This window comes from Vulpes vulpes, chromosome 2 (genome assembly GCF_048418805.1).
Source record: "Vulpes vulpes isolate BD-2025 chromosome 2, VulVul3, whole genome shotgun sequence".
Lineage (NCBI taxonomy): Eukaryota > Metazoa > Chordata > Mammalia > Carnivora > Canidae > Vulpes > Vulpes vulpes.
This window is the reverse complement of record NC_132781.1, coordinates 19,858,171-19,877,545: the sequence shown is the minus strand read 5'-3', so window position 1 is coordinate 19,877,545 and position 19,375 is coordinate 19,858,171. Positions and strand designations below refer to the sequence as shown.

At 55.6% G+C, this 19,375-nt stretch overlaps 2 protein-coding genes across 2 annotated transcripts; one reads left to right on the top strand and one right to left on the bottom strand.

Annotated features, from left to right (window-relative positions):
- Positions 1-35: 35 nt before the first annotated feature.
- On the bottom strand, positions 36-8,714 carry VAT1 (vesicle amine transport 1). Its single transcript, XM_072747117.1, has 6 exons — positions 6,766-8,714; positions 3,315-3,522; positions 2,750-2,920; positions 2,552-2,641; positions 1,788-2,029; positions 36-1,633 (listed from the first exon to the last, which is right to left on the bottom strand). Exons 1-6 carry the CDS (start codon positions 7,402-7,404, stop codon positions 1,550-1,552), a joined length of 1,434 nt encoding a protein of 477 aa, XP_072603218.1. The 5' UTR covers positions 7,405-8,714; the 3' UTR covers positions 36-1,549.
- Positions 8,715-9,057: 343 nt separating this feature from the next.
- Positions 9,058-14,918, top strand: RND2 (Rho family GTPase 2). Its single transcript, XM_025987061.2, has 5 exons — positions 9,058-9,307; positions 9,791-9,878; positions 10,649-10,758; positions 11,503-11,637; positions 11,844-14,918. The coding sequence occupies exons 1-5, from the start codon at positions 9,206-9,208 to the stop codon at positions 12,096-12,098; spliced, it is 690 nt and encodes a 229-aa protein (XP_025842846.1). The 5' UTR covers positions 9,058-9,205; the 3' UTR covers positions 12,099-14,918.
- Positions 14,919-19,375: the final 4,457 nt, after the last annotated feature.

Here is a 19,375-nt window from a genome sequence, read left to right as displayed (position 1 = left end):
TTCCCCTCCACTCTCAAGAGGCAACAATCAGGACCCAGGGTTTGGCTTTTTATTGACACAAACACAAAGGCAGCTTCGGTAAACCGGGGTGGGGAGGGTTGGGGGGGGTACACGAAAAGCAGAAATCGCACTTCACACGTTCAGGCCTCATTTAGACAATGAAGAGGCTGAGCTCCTCACCTCACCTCCCACTGGCAGTGCCTGGGCAATAACCCAAATTCCACGTCGGAGGGCTGAGGGGGGTTATACCCCTCCAGCCAGGAAGTCCCTGCTTTGGTTCTAGCAGCCCAGGTCCTCAACACCCCCTCCTCCTGACCACCCCCACCCCCACCCCGGTCCATCTCCCCACCCATGTAAACAAAGTTCGGGGCTGAGTTCGAAAAGGCGCCCCCTGCTCTGAGAAGGCCACGGGCCTCCCTTGATGACACGGGAAATGTGCTTTGATTTTTTTTTTACTTTGGTCCCAGAACAAGAAACAGATGGCACAGCCTCTCAGAGCTCAGGCTGGTAAATGCCACACTTATCTGCAAGGCTGAGAAAGTTGCCCTGCCTTTTTCTTTTCAATCAGCCACAGAGAAATGACAGCCCCAGAGACAGGACACAGCAGAGACCCCAGGAGGCTAGGGCTGGCCCCTGCCCCCCCACCCACTGGCACGCACACAGATTTTTGGCAGTGTTGTGGGACTGGGAGGCAGCAAAACCCCAGCTCCAGCAGAACAAGGAAGGCACTGGGGAGTACGGGGGTAGAGAAGGAGATGTGAGACAGGGCCCCCCGCCCCACATGCAAGCACAGGTTTTCCGTTGCTAAGGCACTGAGAACAACTCCAGAGAACTCAGTGAAGGGGGAGGTGGGGGGGGGGGGCTGTGTCCCTCCCACAGTTGTGACCTAGGGGAGCAGGTCTGATTCCCACCCCTGTTGTAAGAGGCAACGTTGGTGGAGAGTGGCAGAAAACCTGGAGGTGGAAGCAGCCCAGTTGTGCTTGAGGAGGTGGGGGACAAGAGGCCGCAGGGTTCAGAGGTGGGCCCTGGTTGGCCTGGGCTGAAGGGACACGAGGGCGAGACGGGGACATGCTAGATTCACACAGATTGGCCCCATATCCTGAGCTGACATTTCAATTCTTTGGGGGGTGGGAGGGGTCGGTGTGGGGCAGGGGTGGGAGGGGAGATGAGGCAGAAGTGGAAGCACACAGAACTGGACGGAAAGGGATTGGCTAACCTTGGCACAAAAGCAGCACAGCGGGCCCAGGGAAAGGGTGGGGGCAGGAAGCAGCCGGCCTCCCTCTGACCCTCCCTGTCCCCTTGGCAGGGCCCAGACATCCAAGTGGTCACTTCCCAACCTCTTCCGAGGGCAGGAAGGGGGAGGGGGCAGCCCTGCCTAAGGAGACAGAACAGGGCAGGGGAGACGTCATCACGATGGAGACCTTTCGGGGGAGAGAGGGCAGAGCGTTATGAGAGAGGATGAAATGTAAGAGAGTCTGGTGATCAACATTAACGCGGCTCCCCAGTCTCTCTCTTCCCGGGCCATGAGGGTCTCTGCCAGCCCCCCGCCCTAGTTCTCCTTCTCTGGTCCAGGCACCAGAAGGACTTTGCCCACATTCTTCTTCTCCTGCATCTGCCTCATGGCATCTGCCACCTGGAGAGGAAAATAAGACCTGGCTCCCAGTGCCGTCCAGCCCCTCCAGAGAGCCAGCCTGAAAGAGTCCCCCTCCTCTTCTCGGGAATCCCACCCCTGGGACCCCAACCTTCAGGGCTCCCACCTTGGCCCTCCCTGCAGTCATCACACTCACCTTCTCAAAGGGCCACACAGAGTCAATGTGGGGTTTGATGTGGCCCTGGTTGTACAGAGCCAGGAGGCGGGCCACCACACCACTGACTAGCTCTACCTCACCCTCCAGGTAGCCCAGGTGGAAGCCACACACAGCTCGGTTGGCCGGCAGCAGCTGCAGAGCAGTCACGCTGAACTGATTCCACCATGTGCGTGCCAGGGCCATCAAGTTCCGCTTGGGGCCGGTCAGCAGGTTGGCCATTCCTGAGGGATGGGGAGACACAGCCTGTAAATCCCAGTACCAGGCACGTCCCTGTCCAAATCCATGCTTACCTGCCCTCTGTGGGCCTCTTAGCATATATACACGGAGTGCCAGCTAATCCCCCCACCTGCTGGCTGCCAGGCCTAAATGGTCTCCAGCTGACTCAAAAATTGCCCTCATCTTTATTTATTTGTTGACTTTTTTGTGAAACAGTTTTTCAAATGACAATGCAGCTTGCCCAAGAAGCCCAGGAGAGTAAGACATAGGCAGGCCAACTGATGATGGATTTTGCATCTGGAATACTCCCCAAACGGGAGAACAGAAAGAACACAGAATTCACTGTGACTCGTAGGAAAAGGAGTGAATGAGAATGACAATAGCTCCACCCCAGAGGCAGCAATCTGCAAGCAGCACCCAACCCGGCTCACCCTCACCCAGATGCTTGCTTGAGCACCTGAGTCCCTGGGCCTCTACATCATGCCCTTTAGACCCACCCTGCTCCCCCTCACAGCCTGCTAACTCACCATAGGTGACCACTTTGCCCATGGGTTTGAGGAGATTGTAGCCCTTGGCAGTATCTGACCCACCCAGGGGGTCCATGACGATGTCCACTCCTGTCACAGAGTAGAGGGGGTGCCCAGGAACAGCATTAGGATCCACAGATCTGGTGCGCCCCTCCCTGTTCTGGGCCACCCTGTTCCCTGTCCAAACGCCCACCCCACCTTTGGGGGAGATCTTCTTGATCTCATCCACGTAGTCAGTCGTGTGATAGTCGATGGGGTGTGTGACCCCGTTCTCCTTCAGCACCTCGTGCTTGCTGGCCGAGGCTGTCCCGAACACCGTCACATTCTCCACTGTGCGGCACAGCTGCACGGCAGCCATACCCACACCCCCTGTGGCAAGATGGTTTCATGAGGGGGGATGTGGGGTCACCCCGCCACCGCCCCCTGTTCCTGCCTCTCAAGGACTCTGCTCATCACTTTCATTTTTCCTGGGCTCATGTAGAGGCTTTCTCTCCTCATAACATCCAATATCCATGATGGAGAACTGAGGGGAGGGTAGCTGGCAAAGGAGGGGGTGCTGGCTGAGGGCACGTTGCTATGGATAGCACGCCAGGCTGGACCTGGTGCCTGAGTGTTACCACGGCAACAATACTGCAGAGCCCTCTGGGAGCCAGAGGCCGAGGCAGCCTGGTGTTGCCATGACAACCGTCCAGACAGGCTGCAGGGAAGGGGCCCCGAAGGAAATGTGGGTGGGGGGGGGGGATGAAGGGAGGAGGCCTGTCACCTGCAGCCATGTGTACCAAGACGCTGTGGCCAGGCCGTAGATTGCCGAAGTCAAAGAGGACCATGTAGGCTGTGATGTAATTGACCAGCAAGGCAGCGGCTTCCTCAAAGGTCATGGCCTCTGGCATCTGGAAGGTCTGGGCTGAGGGCACAGTCACCTCCTCCTGCCACATGCCTGACCGGATCAACACCATCACCCGGTCCCCTACCTTGAAGAATGAAAGAAGAGTATCATTCGGTCCCTTGCCCATTCACACACCGGCAATTTATGACCTTCTACTACGTTCAAGGCCCTCTTCCTGGCAATGAAGTGGCAAAAGAAGCAGCCACAGTAGTCACAGTAATAGTAATAATAATACCACGGAAAATAATAACAACTTACCTTTACTGAGTGCTTACCAGAGGCCAGGCCCAACTCCAAGTGCTATAGTAAGTTTATTATATAAAAACACTCAATTAATCCTTCTCAGCTCTTTGAGGTAGATACTGTCTTTATCTTGACTCTATAGATTTATACTTCACTATTGTGTAAGATCCCTGAATGCAAGAAGCTTACAGTTAGGGCAGCATGGAGTACTGTTTAAGAGATCAAACTGTTTTGGTTTAAAAAAAAAAAAAAGGGGGGATCCCTGGGTGGCGCAGCGGTTTGGCGCCTGCCTTTGGCCCAGGGCGCGATCCTGGAGACCCGGGATCGAATCCCACATCGGGCTCCCGGTGCATGGAGCCTGCTTCTCCCTCTGCCTGTGTCTCTGCCTCTCTCTCTCTCTGTGACTATCATAAATAAATAAAAATTAAAAAAAAAAAAAAAAAAAAGGGCTCTGCTGTTTACTGACAGTGTGACCTTGGGCAAATAAAAACTATTTAATCTTTTTGAGCTCCAGTTTTCCTGTCTGTAAAATAGGGCAATTATAAGGATTAAGTGGCAAAAAAAAAATCATTTGGTAATTTTTAGCTCAGTGTCTGGCACAGAGTAAGCAGTTCAAAGTATTAGGTAATAATAATGATAGGGGGCCATAAAGATCTCTGAGCAGCTATGGCTGGTGCAATAACCTCACAAGAAGCATTTGAGCCAGCACTGGGGGCTCAGAAAACACCTTCACCCAGAGACAAGGGGTTGGGGTGATGTACAAAGACAGCCACACAGCCCTAAACCACCAGGAAGAGGTATCCCCTCTCCCTACTCTGGACCCGCCCCAGCCACCTGCACAAGAGCCTCACTGCAGGAGGGAAAGGGAGCTAAGAAAACAGAATCTTTCCCTGCAGCTTAGCATCTGGGGTCAAGAGGAGGGCAGAGGAAAGGGGGTAATCTCTGAAGAAAGCAAGGCCTCTCCTCACTCTCTGAAGGCCATGCAGAGGGAAATGTGGGTGCTATTCTAGGACAATCCCAGTCTGTTTTGGTCCCTGCCAGGAATGATGGGAATTCTGTACATTAAGGAGACTTGGGATCGATCCATGGAGAGAGGGATGGGAGTCCCACACACACCTCTTTTCTTTTCTTTTCTTTTCTTTTTTTAGATTTTATTTATTTATTCATGAGAGACACACACACACACACACAGAGAGAGAGAGAGAGGCAGAGAGAGAGAGAGAGAGGCAGAGACACAGGCAGAGGGAGAAGCAGGCTCCATGCAGAAGCCTGACGTGGGACTCAATCCTGGGACTCCAGAATCATGCCCTGGGCCGAAGGCAGGCGCTAAACCACTGAGCCATCCAGGGATCCCCAACACACACCCCTTTTCATGTCCCCAAGTCCCCACACTCCATGCACAAGGGGAACTGAAGGCAGGCTGGGATCTGCCCTTGCCAGCACCGGCCTGAGATGAGGTCTGGGGAATGGAAGCATTCCACCCTAGGACTCAGGACTAGGAGACTCAGAAAGAGCTCAGGAGTGCTGGGAAGTGCAGTGGTTAGCCAGGGCTGTGACCAATCTGGCCCAGAACAAGGCTCACCTACCCAGGCTAAAGCCCACCCCTCTGCCCATCACAGGGCAGGGCCATGACCCCTCCTCCTTCCACATCTGGAGGGAAGGAGCGCTCTCCCCACAGAATCCAGCCTCTTGCATCAGGTTCTTGCTCTGGACAGGATATCCTGTATTTACTAAGCGGAAAGTGTGGGGAGGGAGGTTAGGTGGGTGGCCTTCAAACATGAACTACAATTCCCCCCTCAACACACACACCAAATTCCTCCTAGCACCTTCTGAAGAGTGGGATTACTTAGAAGTCAGTGGAAAGGGTGGAGCCAGAGCTGAATGGAGGCAGAAGCACTTTAAAAAGATGTTTGCATGCACAATAAATCCAAGAATTCCAGCTCTGGGATCTGGGACTAGCAAGAGGAAGGTTGCATCTGAGGGGCCTCTCTTGCAGGGAGCTGATTTAAAAAGAAATCCCCAAACAAATGATTGTGCAAAGGCTTCACTCTAAGTCTCTCACAAAATTGCTCATTTGGAACTCTACGCTGTCGGGGTTTGTGGCCAAGATTAATGATAAACGAAAGGAGAAACAGACCGGCAGAGCTGGGCCAACCTGCTCCCGGTGCCACACCCCCCCACCCCAATCCCCCAGTCCAAATGGGCACCGTCGGGGTTTCTGAGGTGAGGGTCCTCTGGGAGGAAGGAGGAGACGTGTTCCCCACCCCCACCAACGCCCCCGCCCCCCAACGTTCCCAAGGGCAGCCTGGGGTCGCGGCCCCCAGGCTGAGTCACCGGAGGAGGAGATAGTGCAGTCACGGGATACAGAGAGCCTAAAACAAAGATCCAGAGACCCAATCTCGTCCCCGCCAACCCCAAGATCAGAGAGGCAGTGTCAGGCCGGTGGGAGAGCGGTGTCAGGCTCCCTCTCCTCCATGATGGGCGTGCCTCCTCTCTTTGGCCCAGCTCTGGGAGGGGCCTCCTCACACCCCCACAGACCACGGGGCTGCATGTGACTGGGGCTCTGGCAGGGTCATGCGTCCCCGCCCAACCCGGACTACATAGTCCCCAAGCTCCTCGGGGAAAAAAGGCACTGATCGGTACTGATCGGCACTGATCACACACCACAATTACCCGGGAAATGTTTCGTGCCAGGGGTACAGGTGGGGTTTTAAACTGGGAGTTGGCGGGGGGGGGGGGGGGGGGGGGGCGAGGAAGGGGTAGTTGGTAAGGTCGTTGTGCGCATGCGCCCAGTGCCTTATTGTGCTCCCACCCCCCCCAAACTACCACCACCGCCGCCGCTTCTGGGCGGCGGCCACAATTAAAAATGGTCGGGGAAGGGACGATAACTCCATCTCCACCACCTACTCTCCAATACAGACCCAGTTCCCCAGCCCCCTGACACACAGGTTCCCTTCCAACGCCTTCCACGCCCGTCTACCCGGTGCCAGTTTTCCTCCGCCCTGCCACACCCCCGGCCCCCGCCCACCCGAGCCCCACTGCATGGCCTGGGCAGCCTCTCCCCGCCCTGCCAGGGCCCGCTCACCTTGCGGTCGTTGACTCCCTCGCCCACCGCGACCACGACGCCGGCGCCCTCCATGCCCGGGGTGAGGGGCAAAGGCGGCAGCCGGTCGTACAGCCCCTGCCGGGCCATAAGGTCGGCGAAGTTGAGCCCGCAAGCCCGGACGCGCAGCGTCAGCTGCCCGGGGCCGGGGGCCGGGGGCCCGGCCGGCCGGCTCTGCAGCTTCACCTTGTCGTAGCCCCCGAAGCCGGTGAGCACCAGGCACCGCAGCGGCGGCGGCGGCGACGCGGCGGCGGCCCCCTCGGAAGTCGCGGGTGGTTGGGTGTCGCCAGCGGCCTCGGCTTTCGGTGGCTGAGAATGGGCGTCTTCTCCGGCCCCTGCTTCGGAGGCGGCCACCACGGTGGCCGCCTCGGCTGCTTCTCTCTCCGCGGACATGTCTGGGACTCCCGACGTGCGCGCAGCTGGACGGAGGGTGCACAGCTGGGGAGGGCGGGGCGCGCGTCGCAGGCAGCGGCGGCTGCGGACTCCGAGCGGGAGGGGCGGGGCACCAGGCGGGGGCGGGGCCTCGCGCGCCGACTTAAAGGGCCAGGGCCATCGCGCGGGTGTAGCCGGAGCGCGGAACCTGGAGACCAGGAATGTCTGGAGAGACCCTCGCGAGGGCATTCTTAAGGTCGTCCAGACTGCGACTTAATTTGCGTATTGATTCATAATAAGTCTATGCGAGATAAGCAATATATAAAGAACAATCTGAAGGACGATCCCGAAACCTGAGCTTCGGGAAGCCTGGGTGGCTCAGTGGTTGAGCGCCTGCCTTCAACTCAGGCCATAATCCCGGAATCTGGGATCGAGTCCCGCATCGGGCTTCCTGCGAGGAGCCTGCTTCTCTCTCTATGTCTCTGCCTCTCTCTCTCAGTCTGTGCCTGTCATGAATAAATAAATCTTTAAAAAAAACAATATCTGAGCTTCTATCAGATTTGGGGAGCCAGGGCAGCCCAGGTGGCTCAGCGGTTTAGCGCCGCCTTCGGCCCAGGACGTGATCCTGAAGACCCGGAATCGAGTCCCACGTCGGGCTCCCTGCGAGGAGCCTGCTCCTCCCTCTGCCTGTGTCTCTGTCTCTCATGAATAAATAAAATCTTAAAAAAAAAAAAAAAAAAAGATTTGGGGAGCCAGCCACCTATGGACTAGAACCCAAACAACTAAGCTGTTCCTCAGGCTCTAACTGTACCCACATGTGACCCATTCGTGTGGTCCTGCATTGGCAACTTGGAGCAGGGAAGCCAACTCTAAAACTCTCCATCTGGGGCAGCCCGGGTGGCTCAGCAGTTTAACGCCGCCTTCAGCCCAGGGTGTGATCCTGGAGACCCGGGATCGGGTCCCACATCGGGCTCCTGCGGGGAGCCTGCTTCTCCCTTCTGCCTACGTCCCTGCCTCTGCCTTTCTCTGTGTTTCTCATGAATAAACAAATAAAATCCTTTAAAAAAATTAAAAAAAATAAAGAAGCGCTTTCAAATGTAAAGCATTACATGCAAACACAAAACACTGGTGTGATTATCGCTAGGCTTCGGATCAAGTCTTAAATGACCTTAGAGCTTGTCTCTGGCTCCAGCAAGGCTGTCATCGTGGGCAGTTCTATTATCCTCTTCCTCCCCATCTGTCTCCCCAAAGTATCCACCAGAGGACGCAGTTCACCCGAAACTTTCCACCCTGGTCTCGGCTGGAGAAAAACTCAGTCCACACTTCCCTGCTAGTCCAGGCCCCCGGTGAAGCCACCCCAGCCCCAGACTATGACGTTCGTTGCCATGGGGACGGAAAGCCATGATGTCACCATTGACCGGGTGGGTGTGTTGGAGTCCATACCTTCGTATCCCCAAGACTCCCTGCCGGGACGATGAGGGAGAAGGGAGTAAGATCGAACCAAAAAGACTCCCTCCTTCCCCTGCCATCTCGCACCCCCTCCTGTTCAGGAAGCGGATGGCTGCCCCCGCGCGTGTCCGCACTAGCACACCCGCGTGCACGCGTGGGCACGCACAAGGCCCGAGCCTCGCGCGTTTGCTGCTTTCACCCTACCCCTCAGAACTTCACCGGAACTCTGCCCCGCGCCCCTCTCCAAAGAAGTCAAAACACTCAAATCAACCTGGCTTAGCCCGCCCCAAACCCGCAGGGGCCCCCCAGACCCCCGGCCCCGCGCGCTGGAACCCCGCTCCGGGCCCTCGGCTTCCCTGGGCCCCGCCCCACTCCTCTGGGCCCCGCCCCCTAGGCTGCGCGGGCGGGAGGCGGGGCCGGGGGCGCGGCTGTCGGGCTGGGGGCGGGGCGGAGGGGGGGCCGCGGCCCCGGGCGGGGGCTCGGCGCGGGCCCGCGAGATGCCGGTGTCGGCGGCCCGAGCGGCTGCAGCTGCAGCGGCGGGGGAGGCGGCAGGGGGGCCCCGGAGGGGGGCTGCGCAGGGGGCCGGCGCGTAGCCGGGACTATGGAGGGGCAGAGCGGCCGCTGCAAGATCGTGGTGGTGGGGGACGCGGAGTGCGGCAAGACGGCGCTGCTGCAGGTGTTCGCCAAGGACGCCTACCCCGGGGTGAGGGACCCGCGTCTTGGGAGGAGGGCGCTGAGGCCGCGAGGGTGGGTGATCAGGGCCCTAGGGGACGAACCGAAATGGGTGCCGGGGTAACCAGGGTCGAGAGAGAGGGGTTCGCGGACCGGGGACCGAGGGAGGCGTTGGGGGCTCCGGGGGACTGCAGAGGATTGGGGTGGGAGGGATTGGGGAGCAGAGTGAGATGAGTGGGGTTTGGGAGAACCAGAGATCCAGGAGGGGACGCTAGGGGAATGTCGGGGGTCCTGGGCATCGGAGAGGGGAAGAACTAGGGCCCGAAGGGACCGGGAGGGGGTCTGGGAGCCTAGCAGACATTCCGCTGAGACAGCCGCTCCCGGGATCTCCTCTTTGCCCAACACCAGACCAACTTGCGTCCAGGGGCTGGGCTGGAAGATGTGTGGGAGTGAGGAGGGCATTTGTCTGGCTTGAAGACTGGAGGATCACATCTTGACCCATCCCTCTCTGCAGAGTTATGTCCCCACCGTGTTTGAGAACTACACCGCGAGCTTTGAGATCGACAAGCGCCGCATTGAGCTCAACATGTGGGACACTTCAGGTAGCCAAGTCCCTGGGGTCACCCTGACTTCCTAGGCTCCTACCCTCGCCCCTCCCTTGGCTAGACCCTTAGGCTCCAGGTAAGCCCAGCCCATCCAACCAATTTTAGGAGGAAGGAAAATCAATGTTCTGCTTAAAACCAGAGAAACTGAGGCAGAGTTTGCAGAGACACATAGAAACCTTGTCCTAAGGGAGAGAAAGCCCAGTATTCCATCCTCTCAGCTTGCTTACCTGGGAAAGTTGGGAGGAATGGATTTATTTTGGAACTTGTTTCTCAGGAAATAGAGCTGGGTTTAGAAAAGACATTTAGAATTTGTTTGAGGGGTGGGGAACTGCTTCTATAGACTGAAGTATAGAAATCTGAGATGTCCCAAGTGGGTGGGAGAGCTCTGCCCCTCCCCTCCTCCAAAAAAGAAGGTTTTTTGTTTTTTTAAATCTCGGCTCCCCTGGAGGGCTTTAGAAGATGTCTGTCAAAGCCCAGAAAGCACATGCAAACTTTTGAGAATGTGGAGAGATTTCATGAGCTTCTCAAAGACTCAGAGAAGATGAAGAATGATTACTTTTAAAGAAGCCCCTAGGGAAGTGGAGAGCTGTTCTCTGCCATCTAACCTCACCTTTGCCTATTCCCATCCTTGGAGAAACCCAGGATGCTCTTTCCATTCTCCACTCCTAGCAACCCTTGACCAGGATTGGTTAGGTCTCCTATTCCTTTCAAGGCCACCTACCCACTCAGGACCCTCATCTGTCTCCTCCTTCCCTGTGTTCTCTCAGGTTCCTCTTACTATGATAACGTCCGACCTCTGGCCTATCCTGATTCAGATGCTGTGCTCATCTGCTTCGACATTAGCCGACCAGAAACACTGGACAGTGTCCTCAAGAAGGTGGGAGCCTGGGGAAGCAGGATGGTTAGACTCAGGGGGACCAGAAACGATGGTCCTGACACAGCATGGGCCAAGAGGAGAGAGTGATGCCTGGGGCACGGTCATCAGCTGGAGAATGTGTGAAGCTCTCTCATCCTTCTCTATCCTGCCCACTCTTCCCACCTCCGCTTCCTGGAAGTCTGCCCTCAGAGCTGGATTCAGCACCTGGGGGAGACAGAGGAGGACAGGGAGAAGAACTCAAGATATTCCTTATCTATCCTCCCCATCTCCTTGGGTGTGGGAACACCAGATGGTGGGATTGGGAATGCTGCTCCAGGAGCTCTGGAGAACCCTGTGGTCTCCTCTCCAGGCCTCCATTTCCATGAGAAAAGCCCATGTTGAAAGGACAGAAGTCCACTAAAGCAGCTGTAGTGGGGGGGCGGGGGGATTGGTCTGTTCTTGGGAACAAATTTGGGGAAGGGGTTGGGAATGGGAAGGTTTCAGGCTGGTAGACCCTTCCTGGTCACTGAGGTAGAAGCAGGGCCATGTGATCCAGGACCACAGTCCTTCTCTCCCTTCCCTTTCCTATACCCCATCCTGCTTCCAGCCCAGGCCCACCATTCATACCTTCCTGCTCACATGGGAGAGTCCAGAGGGGTGCATGGTTTCTGCATGATGTGAGGAAGGGTGTTCTCCTGGCCCAGAGCAAGAGTTCACCGTGTGCCTCCTCCTATCCCTCCATAACTGTTTTCTTCCCCCAAATAGTGGCAAGGGGAGACTCAGGAGTTTTGCCCCAATGCCAAGGTTGTGCTGGTTGGCTGTAAACTGGATATGCGCACCGACCTGGCCACACTGAGGGAGCTGTCCAAGCAGAGGCTTATCCCAGTTACACATGAGCAGGTGGGACTCTTGACCTCTGACCTAGCCCCAGCCTGGACCTTTCACTTCTGCCCCTCTCCATCTCTGATTTGATAACATCCTATTTGGCTCATCCCTTGCTCAGCCTTTGACCTCTGACCGGATCCCTTGATAATACTTCCACCCCACCCCACCCAGCCTCCCTACCCCTTGCCCCATAACTTCCTCCATTCACTCCATCCTTCCAGGGCACTGTGCTGGCCAAGCAGGTAGGGGCTGTGTCCTACGTGGAGTGCTCCTCCCGGTCATCTGAGCGCAGCGTCAGGGATGTCTTCCATGTGGCTACAGTGGCATCCCTTGGCCGTGGCCATAGGCAGCTGCGTCGTACTGACTCACGCCGTGGACTGCAGAGATCTGCTCAGCTGGCAGGCCGGCCGGACCGGGGGCCCGGGACCGAGAGCGAGATACACAAGGATCGAGCCAAGAGCTGCAACCTCATGTGAGGGGCCAGGGTGGGGCAGAGTGTGAGGAGGGGTGGTGAAGGGCACAAGTGTTCCCCCTGCTGCACCTGGCTTCCTGACCGCCTGACGCTGGCAGGGACTTCAGGCTAGGCCGAGTGAGGGATTCTCCTGGGCAGGAGAGCTGGAGGCAGAAGGGTGCCACCATTCTCCACATCCTCACCCCCCTCCTCCCTACAGGAAATGGAGGAAGCCAGCAGGACAGGCATCTGGGCTGGGAGCTGGGCTGGAGGGGGTTGGGGAAGCTGGCATCAAGCAGTGACTTTGGCTGAGTCTTAATATACGAAGGGTGCCTTCCCTCCCCACCCCCAGAACCCATAGCCTGGCCTTGGCTTCCTTCTCTAAGGAACGTGTCCATCTGTGACCTTCCCTTCGCCTTTCCCCGTTCCCTCCCACGGCTGTTCTCACTCAACCTAACCTCCAGGCCACATGCACTAAATTAAAACGCAAGTTGAGAAACCCCTCCCCCACCATCCTAGCTCTCCCTTGATCCCTTCCCCCAACTGTCCCCAAATAAAGCCCATGTCCATGGAAATCGGCTGTGGCTTTAGTTTTGTTGCTTTCTAAAAACCCACTCTACCACTTTCTAGCAGCAGGAGGGAAAAGTTAGGCTTCAGGAAGAACTTTTCTTGTCTCTGCCCATAGAGAAAAAAGGCCATGGTCAGATTAGCAGTGTCCTTTTGGGAACCAGAGGTGGGGGAGTGAGAGATTGGGGGAATATCTATCTCAATGAGCCAGACAATCCCAAAGCGATTAGGGGGGTTTTAAAGTGGTCTAACACGCAATCCAGGCCTCAGCTGAGGCCTCCTGCTAGTGTGGGAGGGATCCCGCTGAAGTGGTCTAGGCCCCTGGTACACCATCTCCAGCCCAAGCTTGGAATCTGCTGGTGCCCTAGTAGCCATGGGGGTAAGGAAAGTATCAAAATCCTCCACGTCACAGAAGCTGACTCTTCAGGGCAGTGAAGTTACCCAAGGGGACAGTAGTTTGATTCTGGGGTTTCCTTGGAGGTGAGGGTAGGGGTTCTCATTTCCAGCTTGAGCTCCTTGATGATTTTAGAGGGAACATCAGCTGTGAGTTAAGGTCACAGTCCCCCTACCCCAACCCTGGAGAGGAGGAAAGCCGGTGGAGGGGCTGGCCAGAGCTCTTGTTGTCAGGAAAGACAGTGCTGGTCTGTTTTCTTGGGAGTCTGGTTTCACATTGTCCTGTATTCCCTCCCTGGCTCTGGTCCCATTGGCCTCTTTTCGGTGACATTCTCCCCCAGGAACCATCCCTGGCCATCCCCTCCCCCAGCTCCAGCCAGTTCTCCCTGACACACTCTGGGCGAGAACACAAACCTCATCTTCCCATCTGCTGGGTTCCCCCCGAATTCGCAGCCCATTCTTCCTTCATCCATTCAGCAGATATGTACTGAGCAATGAACTGTGTGCCAGACACCGGCTTGTGGTTCTGAAAGGACCAGTCTCTGTGCTCTGGAGGCCAGCCCAACAGGGAAGAGAGGTACCTAGGTATGGCAGGGCTTTGCTTGTGGGAGCTCCTCAGAGCCTCAGGTGACCGTCCACTGAGCCGGGTCCTAAGGGTTGAAGAGGAGTTTGTTTACCAGGCAGGGGAGGGGTAGGAAAGGCATTCTGGGCAGAGGGTATAGCATGTGCAAACACGTGGCAATGAGAAAGAGTGTGCCATGGTGGGGGCGGCCATGGCAAGGAGGGCAGAAGACATGGCTGGAAAGGTACATCAGGGCCACTGCAAGGCCCAAGAAGGAACCAGGACTTCATCTTGAGGATGTGAGGAGGCACCAGGGATTTCAAACAGAGAATGAAGTGACCAGGTTTGGGATAGATAGGTATCTGATGAGGTGATGAGGGCTGGGGGATTTGGCTTGGAGATGTGTCATTTAACACAGCTCCTCTTTCCCTATGCTACCCCCCCCCCCCCCATCTTGAGAGGAAAGGAAATCCCAACCCACTGCTTGCTGGCTTATCAGACCCCCCCCTTTCCCTCCCTCTGCTACAGCACCCTGTTCTGGTCCATCTCAGCTAATCTCCCCAAGGGTTCTGGGACCACTTTGAGGGTACTGGGCACCCAAACTGAGGTTAGAAGCTGACTCTAAGACCCTCTCCCAGGACCCCAAGTCCTGGATGAAGGGTGCTGGAGAGGGTTGGGGCCCAGCTAGGTGGCTCTCAGTCTGGTCCCAGAGGACTGACCCCTCACCCCCGCCAACACACACACACCCCTTCCCAGGGACCTGCTACACTATCAACCCAGGATTTGGGGCCATGGCTTTTTTTCTTCACTTTGGACTTTGATACAAAGCAGACCCAAGCCTATAGCCTCCAAAGTGCAGAGCATTTGTGCCCCCTCTCTTCTCCCAACTGCCCTCTTCCTGCCTCACTCAGGGAATGCAGATGCATTTCAATATCCGCCTAAAGCAAACATAATTAGGTAAATAAATCCGTGAGGGGAACCCCCAAAGTTTAATACATTTCTAATACCACCGGGAAGAGATTGTGGTCTCCTCTGCAGGTCTGGGTTGCCAGACATTTGATTTCTGGGGAGGGGACTGTGCTGCTGGGCCTAGTCGCTTGCTTGATGAGTGGAAGGAGGGAATGGGGCTGTTTCTAGATCCTCAGAGGCCCCTGCAGGCTGGAGGGAGAGGACTTCACCCCCACCCCCACCCCCACCCCAGATGCAGGAGTCAGACCCAGCTTCCTCCTCTGCAGCTGTTTCCCCCACAAATTAGACACCCGTTTAGGAAACAATGTAGCCTCGTTAATCATTTAATGAAATAAACAACTAATCACGCTGTGATGCTGCCAGAGTTTCTTAACCCCACAATCAGCCTGCCCCGGAGGGAGGAGGGAGAAGGAAGGGGCGAGGGTAGGGGTGGTAGGGGACTTGGTCATCCCCTGGGGACTCCAGGCTTTCCCAAAGGGACCCTCTCCAGAAAGAAATGGAGATTTGGAAGCTGAGGGCCTGGGGTTCAGCTCTGGCATTTCCTCCCTGGGGAGCCTTCAGTGAGGTTCTACACCATCTGCACCTCAGCTTTCACACCTGGAAAAGAGCTGATCACCACATACACTGCACTGTGTTGTTGAGGAAGAGTCAGAGGAGAAGGGATGTAGAGGAGCTGTGACCCTTGATAGGTGGCTGAGCTGGTGTCAACCTTTATTCCTTACAGCTTTGACTTCCAGGCCAGACTGCTTCTGAGCCTGCCCCAGGGAACCAGGAAAGGCCTCTTGGAGGGGACTACTGGTGCTCAGGATTCAAAGGCTGGAGGCAGGCCAAAAGACAGGAAGGGGGAGGTCTCTGTGTGTTGTTCCCACATCTATCCTGAGGGCCAGAGGGAGCTTTAATGACTCCTCCAAAGGCTGAGGTCCTTTGCTCCCCATTTTTCTAAGCCCCCCCACCCCACCCCATAAACTTTTCTGAAGTCTCTGGGTGAGAACCCCACGTTGCCATGGTGACCTCACCCCAGGTACACTCAGACTGGTCCTGCAGGCTGAGGGAAGTGAGGGGAAAGGACTCATGTCCCCAAGGTTCCCAGTGGGCACCAGGACCCTGGCAGACAGTCCTGGTACCGCTGTCTCCACCTCCTCCACACTTGCTTCCCCAAGAAAGGGGTTCTTCGGCTCCTCTATGGGAAATCCCCCCACCCCACCGTTTCCCTCTCTACCAACAAAAGAGTTCCTTCTACACAGTGCAGCCCCTCTCCCAACTTCCCCCTTCCAGCTGAGTACCCAGGTCTGTCTCCATCTCTAGTAAATCCTCTACACCCTCTCCTTGTGGATGGGGGTGAGGGTCAGAGAGAGGGGAGGCTCCCCAGCAGCTGCCCACCCCCAGCAGCCCAAGGAACAAGGGGCATGTGCGTATTGCCCCTCCCCCCATGAAAATGCCTCGGCTGTTGACTCCTAAATAACAGATGTCTGTCTGCATATTAATGAGATTGGACGAATAATTGGTGAGTTTTTCATTCAGTGTCAGAATGAACCCGGAGGCCTTATGTTCATACACACAGACACCCACTCACCCCCCCTCCCCCCGACTCTCCCCTTCCCCCAGAGTACAATGAGACGCAGATGCTGTCGAGTTTGACCCACAAAGGGGAGGGGCAGACAGGGAACCGGTGGCAGCAGAAGCGAGACCTCCAGGGTCTGGAGCTAGATTTGTTCAGGTTCTCCCTCTGGATTGGCCATCTCCCTGAACCCCCATGGGCCTAAGTTTGCCTTTGTGAGATTTCACCACCAGGCAGAAGGGGCCCAGAAGAAGATGGGAGCCAGAAGGTAGAGAGGGTTGTGAGGAAAGGCAAGTGCAGCTTAGGGGGAGTGACAAAGCAGGGGGCTCCTTCAGTTGTGCCTCCCAGGAGCCCAGAATCGGTGGGCCCCGTACCCCACTTTAGCCCCCATGCCAGGGTGTATGGTGGAAGAACAGGGATTTCTGAGTTGGATAGCTACAATTGCCAGCTGGGTGTTTCCCTCCGTGTTTTCCAACCTCTCTGAGCCTCTCCTACTCTTCTGGTCTCCAAGAACACCTACCTTGCAAGACTGAAAAGATGAAATGAGCAGAGGGGCGCCTGGGCAGCTCAGTAGGTTAAACGTCTGCCTTTGGCTCAGGTCATGATCCCAGGCCCTGCCATTCGGCTCCCTGCTCAGCGGGGAGTCTGCTTGTTCCTCTGCCCCTCCCCCCCAATTCATGCTCTTTCTCTCAAAATCTTAAAAAAAAAAAAAAAAAAAGATGAAATGAGATAAACTATGTCAAATGTCTGTCCTAGTGCCTGCTTATAATAGGTCCAACACATATCAGTTCCCCCCCCCCCACCTATCCCCCAAACACACCAAGACCGTTTAAAAATTGCTGCCTCTCCTGCCAGCCCCACCCTTGTTAGGGCAGGGGTTAATTAGAAGTTTAGTAATTATCCTGGCTGCCTGGAAATCGGGAAGGAAAGATCTGAAGACAGGCAGGAACAGAGAGAAGACTGATGGCAGCCCAGGCCTGGAATAGAAGGGAAGGGACTATGGTGGGGATGCAGAAGGTACTGCAGGCAAGTGGAGGGAGTCCCCAAACAAAAGGCTAGAATCTAGGGGGTAGATTTCAAAACCCCAGTTCTGTCGTGAACTTGACCTCAGAAGCCTCCTCCCCTCTTCCCGCCTCAGTCTCCCCATCTGTAAAATGAGGGAGCTGGCTTAACTCTGCTGGCTTAACTCTCTAAGAGCCCTGCTCAGTGTGTGAGAAGGTGAGTCCCAGGGGCTGGAGGGTGCAAGGGAGGGGAGGCGGCCACCCCCACCCCCACCCCCGCTGGCCCGTCAGTCACTCTTGCTCTGTGTTCTCTCTGCCTTGGTAAATGGATCTGCTGCACCAGCACACAACTGTCCATTGTGTCCTAATGAGGGACGAGCAGGGAAAACCAATCACTTATGATGCAAATGAGCGGCGGCTGCAGCCTCCAGGCTTTCCCTGAGTGCCTCTCTTCTGCCCAGACCCCTGAGCTGCCCCGTTGGGCGCCTTTCTCCCTAGCCTCAGTTCCCATCTGGTCCTGGAGAAGGATTGGGGGGGTGCAGACCCGCCTTCCCTTGGTTGCTCACTGCCACTCCCTGCAGGGAGCCCCAGCCCTTATAGTGAGCCTGGGCGGCTTCTCTTCCCACCCCCAAAAGGCAACCAGGGCAGCGCAGATTTTTTTAACTGGGGCGAAATTCATATAACATACAATTAACCACTTCGAGGTATACAGTTCCATGGCATTTAGCGCAGTCACCATGTTGCACAGCCACCACCTCTCTGGGCTTGGGTATCATATCCCTCTGCCCATCTCTGCACCCTTGGTCTCCAGTGGCACAGGGAGGCTGCTGAGGCCTCCACAGAGTCCAGGAGTCATGGAGGCTGGTGTTGGGCTAAAGGCTGAAAAACCCAGAGCTGGCCTGAGATTGAAGTGGACAAGCCCTGTGCTTTATTTAGCCCAGAGGAGAAGACAGGAGAGATCATCACTGCTTTCCCCAGCACAGCCCTGGGATCCTATCTTTGGGAATTTTTTTTTTTTCTTAATGTCTCTGGCATTTGGTTTGAAACCAGATGTGGCCACAGCACAAATCTTTGTTTCCATGGCTTTTCAGAGCTTGGGGATGATCCCACCAGCAGGCTTCTTATCTTGGCAGCTGCAGAGGTCTCGGAGACAGCCCCCAGGATCCCTCAGGCCACTAGGGAGGGGCTCCCCTCCATGGGCCCCAGGGACAGGCTTCACCACGGAAAGATTTTACACCTGTGTGGCACAATTTATTTTATCTTTATTCTTTTTTTTTTTTTAATTTTTTTAAATTTTTATTTATTTATGATAGTCACAGAGAGAGAGAGAGAGAGGCAGAGACATAGGCAGAGGGAGAAGCAGGCTCCATGCACCGGGAGCCCGACGTGGGATTCAATCCCGGGTCTCCAGGATCGCGCCCTGGGCCAAAGACAGGCGCCAAACCGCTGCGCCACCCAGGGATCCCTTTTATCTTTATTCTAAGAGCTGGGAAGACTCATATAAGTTGTAGTTTGAGCTCCTCTTGCTAATACACACAACCATTTGCTTCTATGTCGTTTTCGGGAGAAGAAGGCAGACTTCTGCTTACCTTTGTGTCTGTATTACCTTCAGATTCACCTTCCCACCCCCCCCTTCCCTAATCTAGGACATGTGGTAACGTTTTTAAAACAAAATAAGACAAAACAAAACTCTTCTGGAATTAACCAGTGCCAACTGCTGCAGCATTGCAGAGAAAGAAACTTTACAGGGTCACAAACTTTCTTTTATCTTCTCTGGCCCCTATCCCCACCCAACTAGAGTCCACACTCCCTCTCTCCCAGACAAACACAGTCCAGACAAATAATGAGGGCATTTCCATCTGTGTTCTAATGAATAGGGAGTCCCAGGCTAGTTAGTTCCAGCTCTGCCACCAATTCACTTTGACAAGGACCTCAGTTTTATCACCTCTGAAGTGGGAATAACAATTTTTACCCTGGCCATCTCCCAGGGAACAAGTGAGGCGGGAGAAATAATAGTTGTGCCAGTGCTTTGAACTTGCAAAGAGATGATCATGAACATCATAATTATGTCTCCAGTGATGGCGGCAGCAGTTTATCTGTCTTGACTGTCCAGCCTGGAGGGGTCCTTGCTGGAGGATGAAGGGGTAGGGGAAATGGATGTCCTCTGTCTGTGTGGGTGTTGGCTTGATTAATCACAAAGGAGTAGGCTTCACGGCAGGCAAGGAGGAAATCTGTAGGTGTGGGCTGAGAAA

Excerpts from the sequence above, each read along its gene's own strand:
- RND2 (XM_025987061.2), top strand. The coding sequence starts at position 9,206 with ATGGAGGGGCAGAGCGGCCGCTGCAAGATCGTGGTGGTGGGGGACGCG. Across the intron at positions 10,759-11,502 it reads TGGACAGTGTCCTCAAGAAG|TGGCAAGGGGAGACTCAGGA; the intron begins GTGGGAGCCTGG and ends TCCCCCAAATAG. Across the intron at positions 11,638-11,843 it reads TCCCAGTTACACATGAGCAG|GGCACTGTGCTGGCCAAGCA; the intron begins GTGGGACTCTTG and ends CCATCCTTCCAG.
- VAT1 (XM_072747117.1), bottom strand. The coding sequence starts at position 7,404 with ATGCCCTCGCGAGGGTCTCTCCAGACATTCCTGGTCTCCAGGTTCCGC. Across the intron at positions 2,642-2,749 it reads CAAGAAGATCTCCCCCAAAG|GAGTGGACATCGTCATGGAC; the intron begins GTGGGGTGGGCG and ends ACTCTGTGACAG. Across the intron at positions 2,030-2,551 it reads GGGCAAAGTGGTCACCTATG|GAATGGCCAACCTGCTGACC; the intron begins GTGAGTTAGCAG and ends CCCATCCCTCAG.